The 12,013-nt window shown below is 38.6% G+C and overlaps 1 protein-coding gene across 2 annotated transcripts in view; it reads right to left on the bottom strand.

The window, feature by feature from the left end:
• FMN1 (formin 1) overlaps positions 1–12,013 on the bottom strand; it is a gene marked incomplete at its 5' end in the record, with an annotated part of 364,844 nt that overhangs the window by 215,030 nt on the left and 137,801 nt on the right. For both annotated transcript variants that reach the window (XM_080809905.1, XM_080809906.1), the window contains one exon: positions 8,261–8,322. In XM_080809905.1, coding sequence (XP_080666031.1) covers positions 8,261–8,322 — 62 coding nt within the window. The remainder of the gene's footprint in view (positions 1–8,260; positions 8,323–12,013) is intronic.

Below are 12,013 nucleotides of genomic sequence, written 5' to 3'. Positions count from 1 at the left end.
CTCCAGTCAAGTCAGAAAGTAAAGGGTACTGCGCATTTAAACTTTAAAATCAAACAAAATTTCTTCCCATCCCTTCCTCAAATGTCCTAGAACATACCCAATATTTTGCACTAAGAGCTTATTTTTCATGTACCTTCCAACACTGCTGCCCTCTTTATTCCATCAGTAGTCCTTTCAGGAAAAGACAGGAGGCAGGAAGAAAGGGGATGAGGAAGGAAGGAAAAAGGAAAGGAAAAAATATATATATAAAAGTCCACAAAGATCTAAGAGTTCAAGAGACTTTTGCTTGGTATTCAAGAGACCATGGAGAAAGAGGATGAGGACATTCTTATTTGGCTCTTCTATGCTCCACACCAGGGTCATCAACTGATGTCTGCAGGACCAGGCAATCAACATAAACAAGTAAAGGAATCCAGATTTTAGGAGGAAGGGGAGATGGCAGCAAAGGGAGACCCTAGGCTCCCTTCCTCACAGGAATGCAACTAGATAACTATCAAATCATCCTAACTACCTGAGAAATTAACCTGAAGACTGGCAGAAAAACTCCCCAAATAAAGGTAGAGAAGAGGCCACATCAAAGAAAGTATGAAGTGCAGAGATATGGCTTGAGAGAGAAAAAGATTATGGTCACTGCATTGGGGAAGGCACTGCGGTCACAGAGAAGGGCAAAAGGCAGACTATCATTGAGGGAAGCACACAGAGAAGACAATTCTCCATAGCAACTAGCTTGGAAAGAGAAAATCCCCAAATTTCATGAGTTCTTACAACCAGGAGAATTTAAAGACTGGAATTTTAAGGGTCAGCATGCTTGGTTCTGGGAGAACCAGAGGTATTGGAGCTGCTCTTGGAGAAAAGGCAGGCAAATAATCCACAGACATAAAGCATGGAAGAGTGATCTGAAAAGTGCCTGGGTGGTTCAGGTGCCCCTGAACAAAACTGACTTCAAAACAGAGACTATAAGGAAAGACAAAGATGGGGTGCCTGGGTGGCTCAGTCGTTAAGCATCTGCCTTCAGCTCAGGTCATGATCCCAGGGTCCTGGGATCAAGCCACACATCGGGGTCCCTGCTCAGTGGGAAGCCTGCTTCTCCCTTTCCTACTCCCCCTGCTTGTGTTCCCCCTCTCGCTGAGTCTCTCTCTGTCAAATAAATAAACAAAATATTAAAAAAAAAAAAAAGAAGAGACAAAGACGGGCACTATGTAATCATAGGGGGGACAATTCAATACTAATAGTTGGTTGGGGCGCCTGGGTGGCTCAGTGGGTTGAGCCGCTGCCTTCGGCTCAGGTCATGATCTCAGGGTCCTGGGATCGAGTCCCACATCGGGCTCTCTGCTCAGCGGGGAGCCTGCTTCCCTCTCTCTCTCTCTCTCTGTCTGCCTCTCTGCCTACTTGTGATCTCTGTCAAATAAATAAAATCTTTAAAAAAAAATACTAATAGTTGGTAATATTTATGCACCCAACATAGTAGAACCCAAATATATAAAACAGTTAATAACAAACATAAAGGAAATAATCGATGATACAATAATAATAGGGGACCTTAACTCCCCACATACATCAATGGACAGATAATCTAAACAGAAAATCAACAAGAAAATAATTACTTTGAATGACATACTGGACTAGATGGATTTAACAGATATATTCAGAACATTCCATTCTAAAACATCAGAATATACCTTCTTTTCAAGTGCAAATGGAACATTCTGCAGAATAGATCACATATCGGGTCACAAAACAAGCCTCAACAAGTTTAAGAAGATCAAAGTCATAACATGCACCTTTTCTGACCACAATGCTGTGAAACTAGAAGTCAACTACAAGAAAAATGTGCAAAAAAGATTATGGACGTTAAGTAACATGCTACTAAATGATGAATGGGTCAGCCAGTAAAAAAAAAAGAAATAAAAAAGTACATGGAAACAAACAAAAATGAAAACCCAATGGTCTAAAACCTCTGGGATACAGCAAAAGCAGTTCAAAGGGGGAAGTTTATAGCAATACAGGCCTACCTCAATAAACAAGAAAAATCTCAAACAATCTAACCTTATACCTAAAGGAGCAGAAAAAAGAACAACAAACAAAAGCTCAAGCCAGTGGTAGGAAGGAAATAATAAAGATTAGCGTGGAAATAAATGATATAGTAACTAAATAAATAATAGAACAGATCAATGAAACCAGAGGCTCGTTCTTTGAAAAAAATCAATAAAATTGATAAAATTGTAGCCAGACTTATCAAGAAAAAAAAAAAGAGAGAAAGGACTCAAATAAATAAAATCACAAATGAGAGAGAAGAAATAACAACCAACATCACAGAAATACAATTATAAGAGACTATTACAAAAAACTATACCTCCAACAAATTGGACAACTTAGAAGAAATGGATAAATTCTTGGAAACATATAATCTCCTAAAACTGAAACAGGAAGAAACAGAAAATTTGAATAGGCTGATAACTAACAAAGAAATTGAATCAGTAATCAAAAAGCTCCCTACAAACAAAAGCCCAGACCAGATGTGGCTTTGCAGGCAAAACCTACCAAACATTTAAAGAAGAGTTAATACCTATTCTTCTCAAACTATTCCAAAAAATAGAAAAGGAAGGAAAACGTCCAAATTTATCTTATGATACCAGAAGTACCCTGATACCAAACCAGATAAAGACACCACTAAAAAAGAGTACTACTGGCCAATATCCCTGATGAACACAGACGGCAAATCTATGGGCTTCCAGGGAACCTAGAGCCTAAGAGGCATCTCAACCCCAGTAAACCAGCAAACTCTACTAAACCTATAACATTGTATTCTGTACCCACATTGAAATAATGAATTAAAATATTTCTCAACATTTTAAATGTTGTCTTCTTTTTTGACATCTCAGTAATGAATTATGCTAATATCAGCACTTAGGGGAATACCATGAGGGTTTAACGAAATCATATTTCCTAATTGTGAAGGTTTTGTTTATCCCTCTGCAAATTACTCCCTTTCCCTCACAGTATTCTTAAGGAACTAATAGATTTAAATGTATTGTGTTGATAACAAAGAACATAACAAATGGAAACAGCTCAGAATTTATGTATCTTTATAAGTTTAGCTGTATCAGCTCAAGTTTAGTTTGTCATCAATTTTGTGTCAACAGCATGTGTGAACTATTAGAAATGGACCTGTGGGGTGAGCTGGAGAGAGAAAAGGAAGTCTATAAGTTTCGTTTAACAGAGGCCAACATACCATTTGGTTCTCTTGGGGACAACAAGGACAATGTAAGTCAATTTCTAGTTTGGCATCTGTCCCTGGATCATTTCACAGTGGGAGTTACCATATTAGAAATGTGACTGCATTGCACAATGAGCAGGGGCCTGCCAAAGGCCATCGCTCGCTCAGTCAAATTTCCCCTCAGTTATGGGCTATGCACGTGATGAATGGGGTAAATGAGAAAGATTCCTGTAAAGGAAATGTCACTCTTGGCTAGTTCTTTCTTCTGTTCTACAGTGCAAAGAACATTAGTTAAAAAGAGATAAACCAATCTGTCATTTCCGTGCACCTACTTCCAAATTGCTTAAAGTACTGGTCAAAAACAACATTCTTAAGTTATCCAGAGCTCCTCAAAAGCCAGATGGAGGGCATGCATTTCCCTCCACCACCACTCACCCCTCCCTGGCCCTGACTTTCAAAATTGAAGCAGAGAGCCAAAGAAGTCCTAGCCATCCCCCTGCTCATGCTTCCCTCCTGTCATAAGGAAGAGCTGGCCCTCCTGTAGAAGTTTCATTTATCATTGTGGGAGCTGCAGCCTGCCCTGAGTCAGGGATCTGAATAAGCACTAGGAAGCTAGCATGCAGAATATTACTGAAACATGAACACACTACTCCACAGAGACAAGCAGAGTGGGGAAGAGTGCCTGTGTTAGAGGGGAACTTCCAAAAGAAACTAAAAGGACAAAAAGGGCATGTGTAAATAATGGGGATTTAGAGACTCTGAGTTAGATAACCGCGAGTCTGAAAAGACAATGTGATGGATAAACTGAATTTCTTTTTTTTCCAAGTATGGTGGGGCCAATAGTAAAATTTAAAGGCACTATTAGAGATTATATGGCCTGGTCCCTCATTGTAGATATTAGGAAACTGAGCTGAAAGCACTCACATTGTTCATCACCCCAAACCTAACCACCATCCAGACCTTCTGGCTCTGGATCCAATATTGTGTCCAGTATTGCTGTACTGATTAATGTAAAGGCTCAGACAGGTCTAGGTGGGTTCACATTCAGGTTCTCCCACTGAGTAGTCCAAAATTTCTGACCAGTGACAGTCTCTGGGAAACTCATGTTTTATCATCTGTAAAATGGTGACAGATCGATTACTTAGCTTATGTTTCTACATTTGTGCTTTATAATACTAATGTTAAATACCTAGAACAGAGGTTGGCACATAGTAGGGATTTGATTACATTTAGGTACTATTATTTTTCAATCACGGGTTGTTATATAAGAAATGTTTGTGTACCATCTGTTTGGCCAAGCGCTTGGCTAGGTACTTTCAAAGAGAGGGGGGAAAAATCATTACCCTCTCCAAGGTGCCTACAATCAGCAGATTCATAAACAGGACTTTGACAATACGAAAAGATAATGAAACCATTTGAAGAATTTAACTTGAGCTCAGGGAAGTGGATTATTCACTGAGATAAGATTATATGAATCAACATAGAACAGTCTTCAGAAAAATCTTAATCCTAGGAATCTCAGAGAAGTAACTCTTTCTTTGTACCATGAGAGAATTAGTTTTATCACTCCTTTAAAGGGCAGGTCTGAAATACATTTCTACACGATAGTCATGAACTTGGGCAATGGCAACCCGGGCAAAAATTTCTCAGGTAAGTGAGAACCTGTAAAGGTAAGGTGCTGTCACTTCAAAAATGGAGTTAGTAACCCAGAACTATCCAAAAATGAAAAATGAACCAGATGATGCTGTCATGAAGTGATCATAAACCCTCGAAGTAGTTTGCTACATGAAATACACCCTTGGACAAAATTGAAGAATTTGCTGTGGTTACATTATAAATTACATGAAATAGTGAAGTCATAAAAAAGTGTTTGATCTGCCACTACTCCCTTACTAGAGATCTGAGCCAGCCAGATGCTCTGTTAATGTAGAAGGTGTCTAAACATGGATACTGGGAATGGATTTCATTCAAAGTGTCAATAAATCTTTGCTGTTGAATGTAAGGGGAATATGCAAATGAATTGCTACACATTTTGAAGGTGCATTCTAGGACTAAGCCCTGAGTCCTTTCTATAGTGCAGCACTCCATATGTACAGATTACAGAGCATAAATGAGATCACAAACTCCAGACTCCCCCACCCACCGACTTACTAGCCTTGGGACTCTGGGCTAGAAAGGTCAACTCCAAATCATTTTAGGTGATAAGCTTTCCATTTTGCTGGTGGGAAAACTGAATAATTAAGTGACTTCTCTGCAAATCTGTACCCAAAACAGCAGACAGCTGGGGTGCCTGGGTGGTGCAGTCAGTTGAGCGACCAATTCTTGGCTTGGCTCAAGTCCTGATCTCAGTGTTACGGGATTGAGCCCCATGTCGGGCTCTACGCTGAGCAGGGAGTCTGCTTGAGATTCTTTCTCCCTCTCCCTCTGCCTCTCCTGCTGAGGCTCACTCTCAAATTCTCTCTCAAATAAATAAATAAATCTTAAACCATAGACAGCTGATCTTAGGTTCTCTGTTTATTAAATCATGCCATTTCTTTAAATTCTGTGAAAACACACTAAAGAAACTTACAGTGATACATATCAGTTCTTGTATATAGTAGTGACAGAATGAATCACTTTTCCTGTGTATGTTAAGCAGGAAATCCTTTTTATTCTAGGAAAGCATGCTGAAGAAGTCCTGAAATATCTCTTGACTTCTCCATGACATGTAAGTGGAGAAAGGAAACCTAAAGGACAATGAGGGCTGCCAATGGAAATCACATGTAAGGAAATGAACACTAAAGTAATGGCTCTGCCACCATTGTCTTCTACTAGTCCTGTGACAACAGATGTGGCTATTTCTTTGTGGACTAAAATAAGTGGAGATGGTGTTCAGTGAGCACACCCAAACCCAGCCGGGCTGGGTCACTGCCTGTTTTATGAACTGTATCTGTTCTGATTGGTTGGTGTTGCTGCCAATCTAGTTATTTTCAACTCCCAGAGAATGGGGTTAATTAAAGCAGAAAGGCGCCAGACAGAGGAAGTGGCCCAGAGTGAGGACAGCGGCAAACTAAGGAACACACGTCCCAGTTGAAGTAGACACCTGCTTACTCAACCCCAGCTGGTTGAAGTCAGGCAGGAAAATAATTCCACTGTTGCCAGATTTTCTAATTTCTTTTTTTTAAGAAACAGCTAGAAACTCCTCCATATTTTTAAAATGTGTATTCCTGATTTAACCTTTAAAATGTTGTGTTTGCCCCAAAACATTTCTCTATGTCAGATCAAGGATTAGAGTTACACGTTTTCTATTAAAGGCTGTCCATCTGTGATTTCTGGAAATAGTTCCAAAGTACAGGTAAGTGTATCGATGGGTACGCTGCCCCCATCCTGATAGCAGCAGTGTGTCATGGCCACAGGGTTTCAGCAATTTTATACGACTCATAAATACGGTACAAAAAGAATTTGTTTACTAAAAGCGTCCAAAGAACAAATAATTCTTTCACAGACAAAGAAAACTAAAGATGTAATTAGGAACACTTTTTCGCCTTTATTATGGTCGATCAAATCCTGACTTAATCTCTATTTTAACTGGAGATCATGAGCACAACATACTTTCCCTTTCCATTTACTCTTCTTTTTTCCTCTCCAATCTTTCCTTAGTCTGAGATGTAAGATCATAGGATCTTTTATGGAGATGACACAAGATACTATATGTAATATACTTAGAACAATGCCCAGCACAAAGTCAGAATTCAAAAACACTAAGAGCCTGCTGTTACCGTGCACATTATTTAGCAATCAAAGCCCTCAAAGGGCTGGCCTATCACGTGGGGAAGCCAATGTTAATGTACAACCGAACTCTTACACAAAGCTGCTGCTCATGGAATCATTTCTGTGCCTACCCTCTTTAGCAATCTGTTTCTTAAATCAATCCCCATTTCACTTCCTCTGAGACAGCCGAGCATCTTTCATACACCAGAACAAAGAAGAAGAGAGGGCTCTGTAGAGCATCTTTCAACAAAAGAGCTAAGGACCTTGACCTCTCTTTTCCCCCCTAGAAGACAGGGGTAGTTTTCCATTTTTGTTGTTGTTGTTGTTTGTTTGTTTCTCTGTGAAATGGACCCATTCCCCCTTCCAAGCTGCTTAAAACAAGCTCAATTTATACACCATCTGACCTATTTAACAAACTTTTTGGTTATTTGCAATGGCTTAACCTATATAACCCAATAGAGTGTCTCGGTTATTTTAAAAAGCACCTTATCACTTATTGGAAAGAAGAATATTTGATCCACAAATTCATTAAATTAGCAAGTAATGAGTTAGCACTGAATAAACACCAAGTTTTACTTAAATTTCGCTCTTGCCCTCTAAGGTATGGGTCAAACCAGCCATCAGTAAACTAGAATCAGTGCCCGATTCAATATTTAGTTATTTGAAATTAAAATTCTACAGCTTCCTGTCGTAGGCACTGTAAGCAAAGACCAAACATTAAGGGAATGACAGATAGCGGGAGGAAGTAAATAATCCCTCAGTCTTTCTGGGATCAAGTCAGCAATTTCCAAGCAGTCCTTGGGGATAGAGAATGGATGGTTCAGCACAACTCTGGTTCCCACTAGGGCCACTTCCCTAAGTGCCTTGATCTGCCGGACATCATATTGCAGGATGTCCTGAGATGGATGGATACAAATACATGAATGGGAGTAAGTCAAACAAGAGTTTGCAGTGTGCATAGGAAAAATGGGTTTTTAAGGACTTCTTACAAAGAGTCAAAGTCTAAATACTCTATCTTACTTCCTGCTTTTCAAATAAAACCAATATTTTTCTCCAAGCATAACATTTTCCCAGGCAAACGCACTTGCATTTCTTAAAAATAGGAATTGAATTATATGGAAAATGGAGTTCCAGCCTTCCCTCCCCAGGATAAATGCAGTGCTCACTGACAGGTGCCAGCTGCAGATGCTGTCTAAGTAAATATGGCAACAAAAGGGGAATATTTACTTTGTCACATGAGAAAACGAAGTAGCAGTCTCACATAACCGGTTCAATAGAATCAAAGAGATATACCTGTAGGTTTTCAATTTCTTCTTTGTGTTCCCTCTTCAAGTGTAAAATAGCAGCTTGGTATTCTGTAAGATCACAAAAGAAGCCAATTACAAAGAAGCACAAAATTATACACAAAATTCAAGTGAGCATCTCCAAGATGCCAGAGTCCCTCCTACAAGTAAACTAAGTCAATAAACGCCACAGTTTGACATTAAACTGACAAGAGATGTTGGAAATTGGGCCAAGAGAGGACAAGTAGTTCAGGATAGAAGGGAAATTTCCTTCCATTCGGCAAACCCTGAATTATGAGAGGTGCCAAATTAAGCAGAGAGGATAGGGTTAAAAAAAAAAAAAGCATGATGAGTGTTCCAGATAAAGACTGGCTCAGGTGTTTGTCTTTAAGGAGGAGTTGGAAGCACAAGCAGCACTGAGAACAAATACAGACGTGTTAAGAGCAGACACACAGGAAATCAAACTTTGTATGTGAGATCAGAGAACTCTATTTTTAACTGCTTAAAAAAAAAGAAAAATCTCCATTTGAATACAAGCACCCAGGGCTGATTTTAATCTTTAGATCACTTCAGAAAGTCAAGACCATTTGCCATTTGGATGAGATAATCTAGGGTGAGGAGGTTGAAAGGAGGACAAAAATAAATTTCTGATCCCATTTTAGCCTGAGTCTAATAATGTTTATTCCAACAAAAAGTCCCAAGTGTACACAAGAACTCCAGCCAACAACTAAAACTACCAGCCCGCTGGCTAAACATGAAGCAGCTCAGACAGCTTCATTTCCAGCAGGACGACTAAGTATGTGGGGTCACAGAACTATACAGACTGGTGGACCACAAAGCAAAATGCTATGGAAAAACATTTTTGTGGGATAAGTTGTTTTCTTAACAATGTGTTTGGGGTTGGGAGTATGAGCACTAAAGAAACAGATGTCATTTAAAAAATACATGAAAGGACAGACTATTTCTTCAAGTGGATATCAGAAAATCAGGCATGAAAACTCAGATGTCGATTCAAAACTAGATGAACGAAATCTTTGCTAAAGCCACAAGAGGACTGGAGCATTGTTGTTATTATCAAGGGTCACACTGCTGCTCTTATGGGGAATGTGTTACAGTGAGCTGGTAATCTGACAGCAAGTTCTGTGAATTTTACATCCAAACCATACCTTGACTCAAACCACTTCTCACCATCCCCACACTCAGGAAACACCACTATGGTCCAAGCCACTGTAATCTGCTCCTCGACCTCTGCAATAACCTAGAAAGGTCACCTGCTTTGACACTTAACACCACCACCATACCCATTCTTCTAACAGCAGTCTGAATTACCCAGGAAAGTCATAAACCAGAGTATGTCTCAGCCCGAGCTTTCCAATGCACTTAGAGTGAAATCCCAACTCTTGCTGAAGCCCATAATGTCCTTCACAATCTGGTTCCTACATGCCTCTCCCTGTCTTTGCCTTCTTCATTACAGACCAGACACTCTGGCTTTCCTGCTATTCCTTGAACTTGTCAAGTCTTTTTCTACCTCAAAATCTTTACTAATATTGGAGACAATGATATGGATCGTATTTGCTGAGCATTTACTACATATTAGGCATTATTTAAGTACTTCCTATATGTTGACTCATTTTTTCCTCCCCCAATAACCCTATCATGTTGGCACATGACCCCCTTAATGATGAAGATGTTGATGCATAAAGAAGTTAAGCAGCTTTCTTATTTATGAAAGATGAATAAATTGCAGAGCTAGAAAATATATATAATTCAAGAGTGAAGGCATAAACAAATTGTGGTAGATCTATAGAATGGACTACTACTCAGCAATACTAAGGAATTTTTATGGATACATATGTGAATATAAATCAGTCTCAAACATGCAGAGTGAAAAAGTCTCAGAAGTTGAGACTTTGTTGTTTTATTCCATTTGAGAATTGTTGTTTTATTCCATTTATATGACGTTCAGAAAAAGACAAAACCATAGGGATAAAAATAGATCAGATTAGCAGTGGCCAGAGGTTGGGGGGGTGCTAGTTTTTGACTACAAAGCAGCAGCACACAGGAATTTGGGGGTGATATAACCTTTCTCTATCCTGATTACTGTGGTGGTTCATGAATTTGCACACAAGTTAAAACTCATGGAACTGTGCACCAAAAAGAAAAGGTTAATTTTACAGTAAGTTAATTTTTTAAAAATCTACATCAAATATTTTACTTTTAAGTATTTTCCGTAGGAGACTCAGCCTAACTCAAGAACGTCTGTTACTACTATTTCTATTCGTTATTTTCCTAAGAGTACTAGTGGATGCAATAGGATAAGAAAAAAGAAAACATGGGTGTGTACACACATTTATATATAAGAATAAAGGAAAAAATTAAGCTATTATTCACTATGAACATGTACTTAGAAAAATCCAGAAGACTGACTGCAGATAACATTGAAATTAACATATGAGTTAGTGAAGTTGCTGGATATAAAATATAGGGGTGCCTATATAAAATATAGGGGTGCTTATATAAAATATAAAATATATAGGGGTGCCTGGGTGGCTCAGTGAGTTAAAGCCTCTGCCTTCGGCTCAGGTCATGATCCCAGGGTCCTGGGATCAAGCCCCACGTCGGGCTCTCTGCTCAGCGGGAAGCCTGCTTCCTCCTCTCTCTCTCTCTCTCTGCCTGCCTCTCTGCCTACTTGTGATCTCTCTCTCTCTGTCAAATAAATAAAAATTTAAAAAAATCTTTAAATCAGTATATAAAAATCCTGATACCAGCAACAGTTTCAAAAAGAAAACATTTACAGTACCCCTAAAAACACAAAGTACTTAGAAAAACCTCATAAAATTTTAAGACCTCATGAGAAAAACAGAAACATTATGTTGAAATGTATTACCAAGAAAGAGACAAAGAGTAAGCCATGTTTTTGATAAGACTCAATATTGTAAAGATGTTAATTTTCCCAAGTTGATCTATTGATTCAGTGCAATCCTGTTAAACATTTTTAAGGGTTTGGGGGTTTCTTTTGAATAAGAAGTTCATTCTAAAATATATATTGAAGCACAAATGTGCAAAAAGCCAATAAGAGCCAAGAAACATTAAAATATAAAGATAACTTGCCTTCCCATTTAATAAGAATTATTTCTAATTATCACAACATAATTAAAATAGCAGAGTACTGAAAGAGGGATAACAGATAATAGAATAAAGGGTCCAGAAAGACACAGTGAATTCATGGTCACTTTAGAGGACAGAAGTATTATGGAAGATCTTTGTTTATACTAAGAATGGTTTTTCTAATAATTATTGATTGGGAAATGTGGATATGTATAGGGAAAAATGAAAACTGGATCCCAACTTTATACCAGACAATAACCTATTTTAAGTTGATTAAAAGCTAAATTGAAAAAGCAGGGGCAACTGGGTGGCTCAGTTGGTTAAGCAACTGCCTTCGGCTCAGGTCATGATCCTGGAGTCCCAGGATCGAGTCCCACATCAGGCTCCCTGCTTGGTGGGGAGTCTGCTTCTCCCTCTGACCTCTCCCCTCTCATGGTCTCTCTCTCTCTCAAATAAATAAAATTAAAAAAAAAAAGGAAAAAAAAAAAGAAAAGAAAAAGCAAAACTACAAATGCTTAATATGACAATACAGCATAATATTTTTATAATTTCAGCTTAAGAAAAAAATTTAAGTGTCAAAAAGCATTACACATAAAGGAAAGAAAACTGATAAATTTGACTACATTAAAATAAAGAGCTTCTTTTCATCACAATA

The sequence above is a fragment of the Martes martes genome (genome assembly GCF_963455335.1).
Source record: "Martes martes genome assembly, chromosome: 7".
Taxonomy (NCBI): Eukaryota; Metazoa; Chordata; class Mammalia; order Carnivora; family Mustelidae; genus Martes; species Martes martes.
This window is presented reverse-complemented; position numbering and strand designations above follow the sequence as displayed.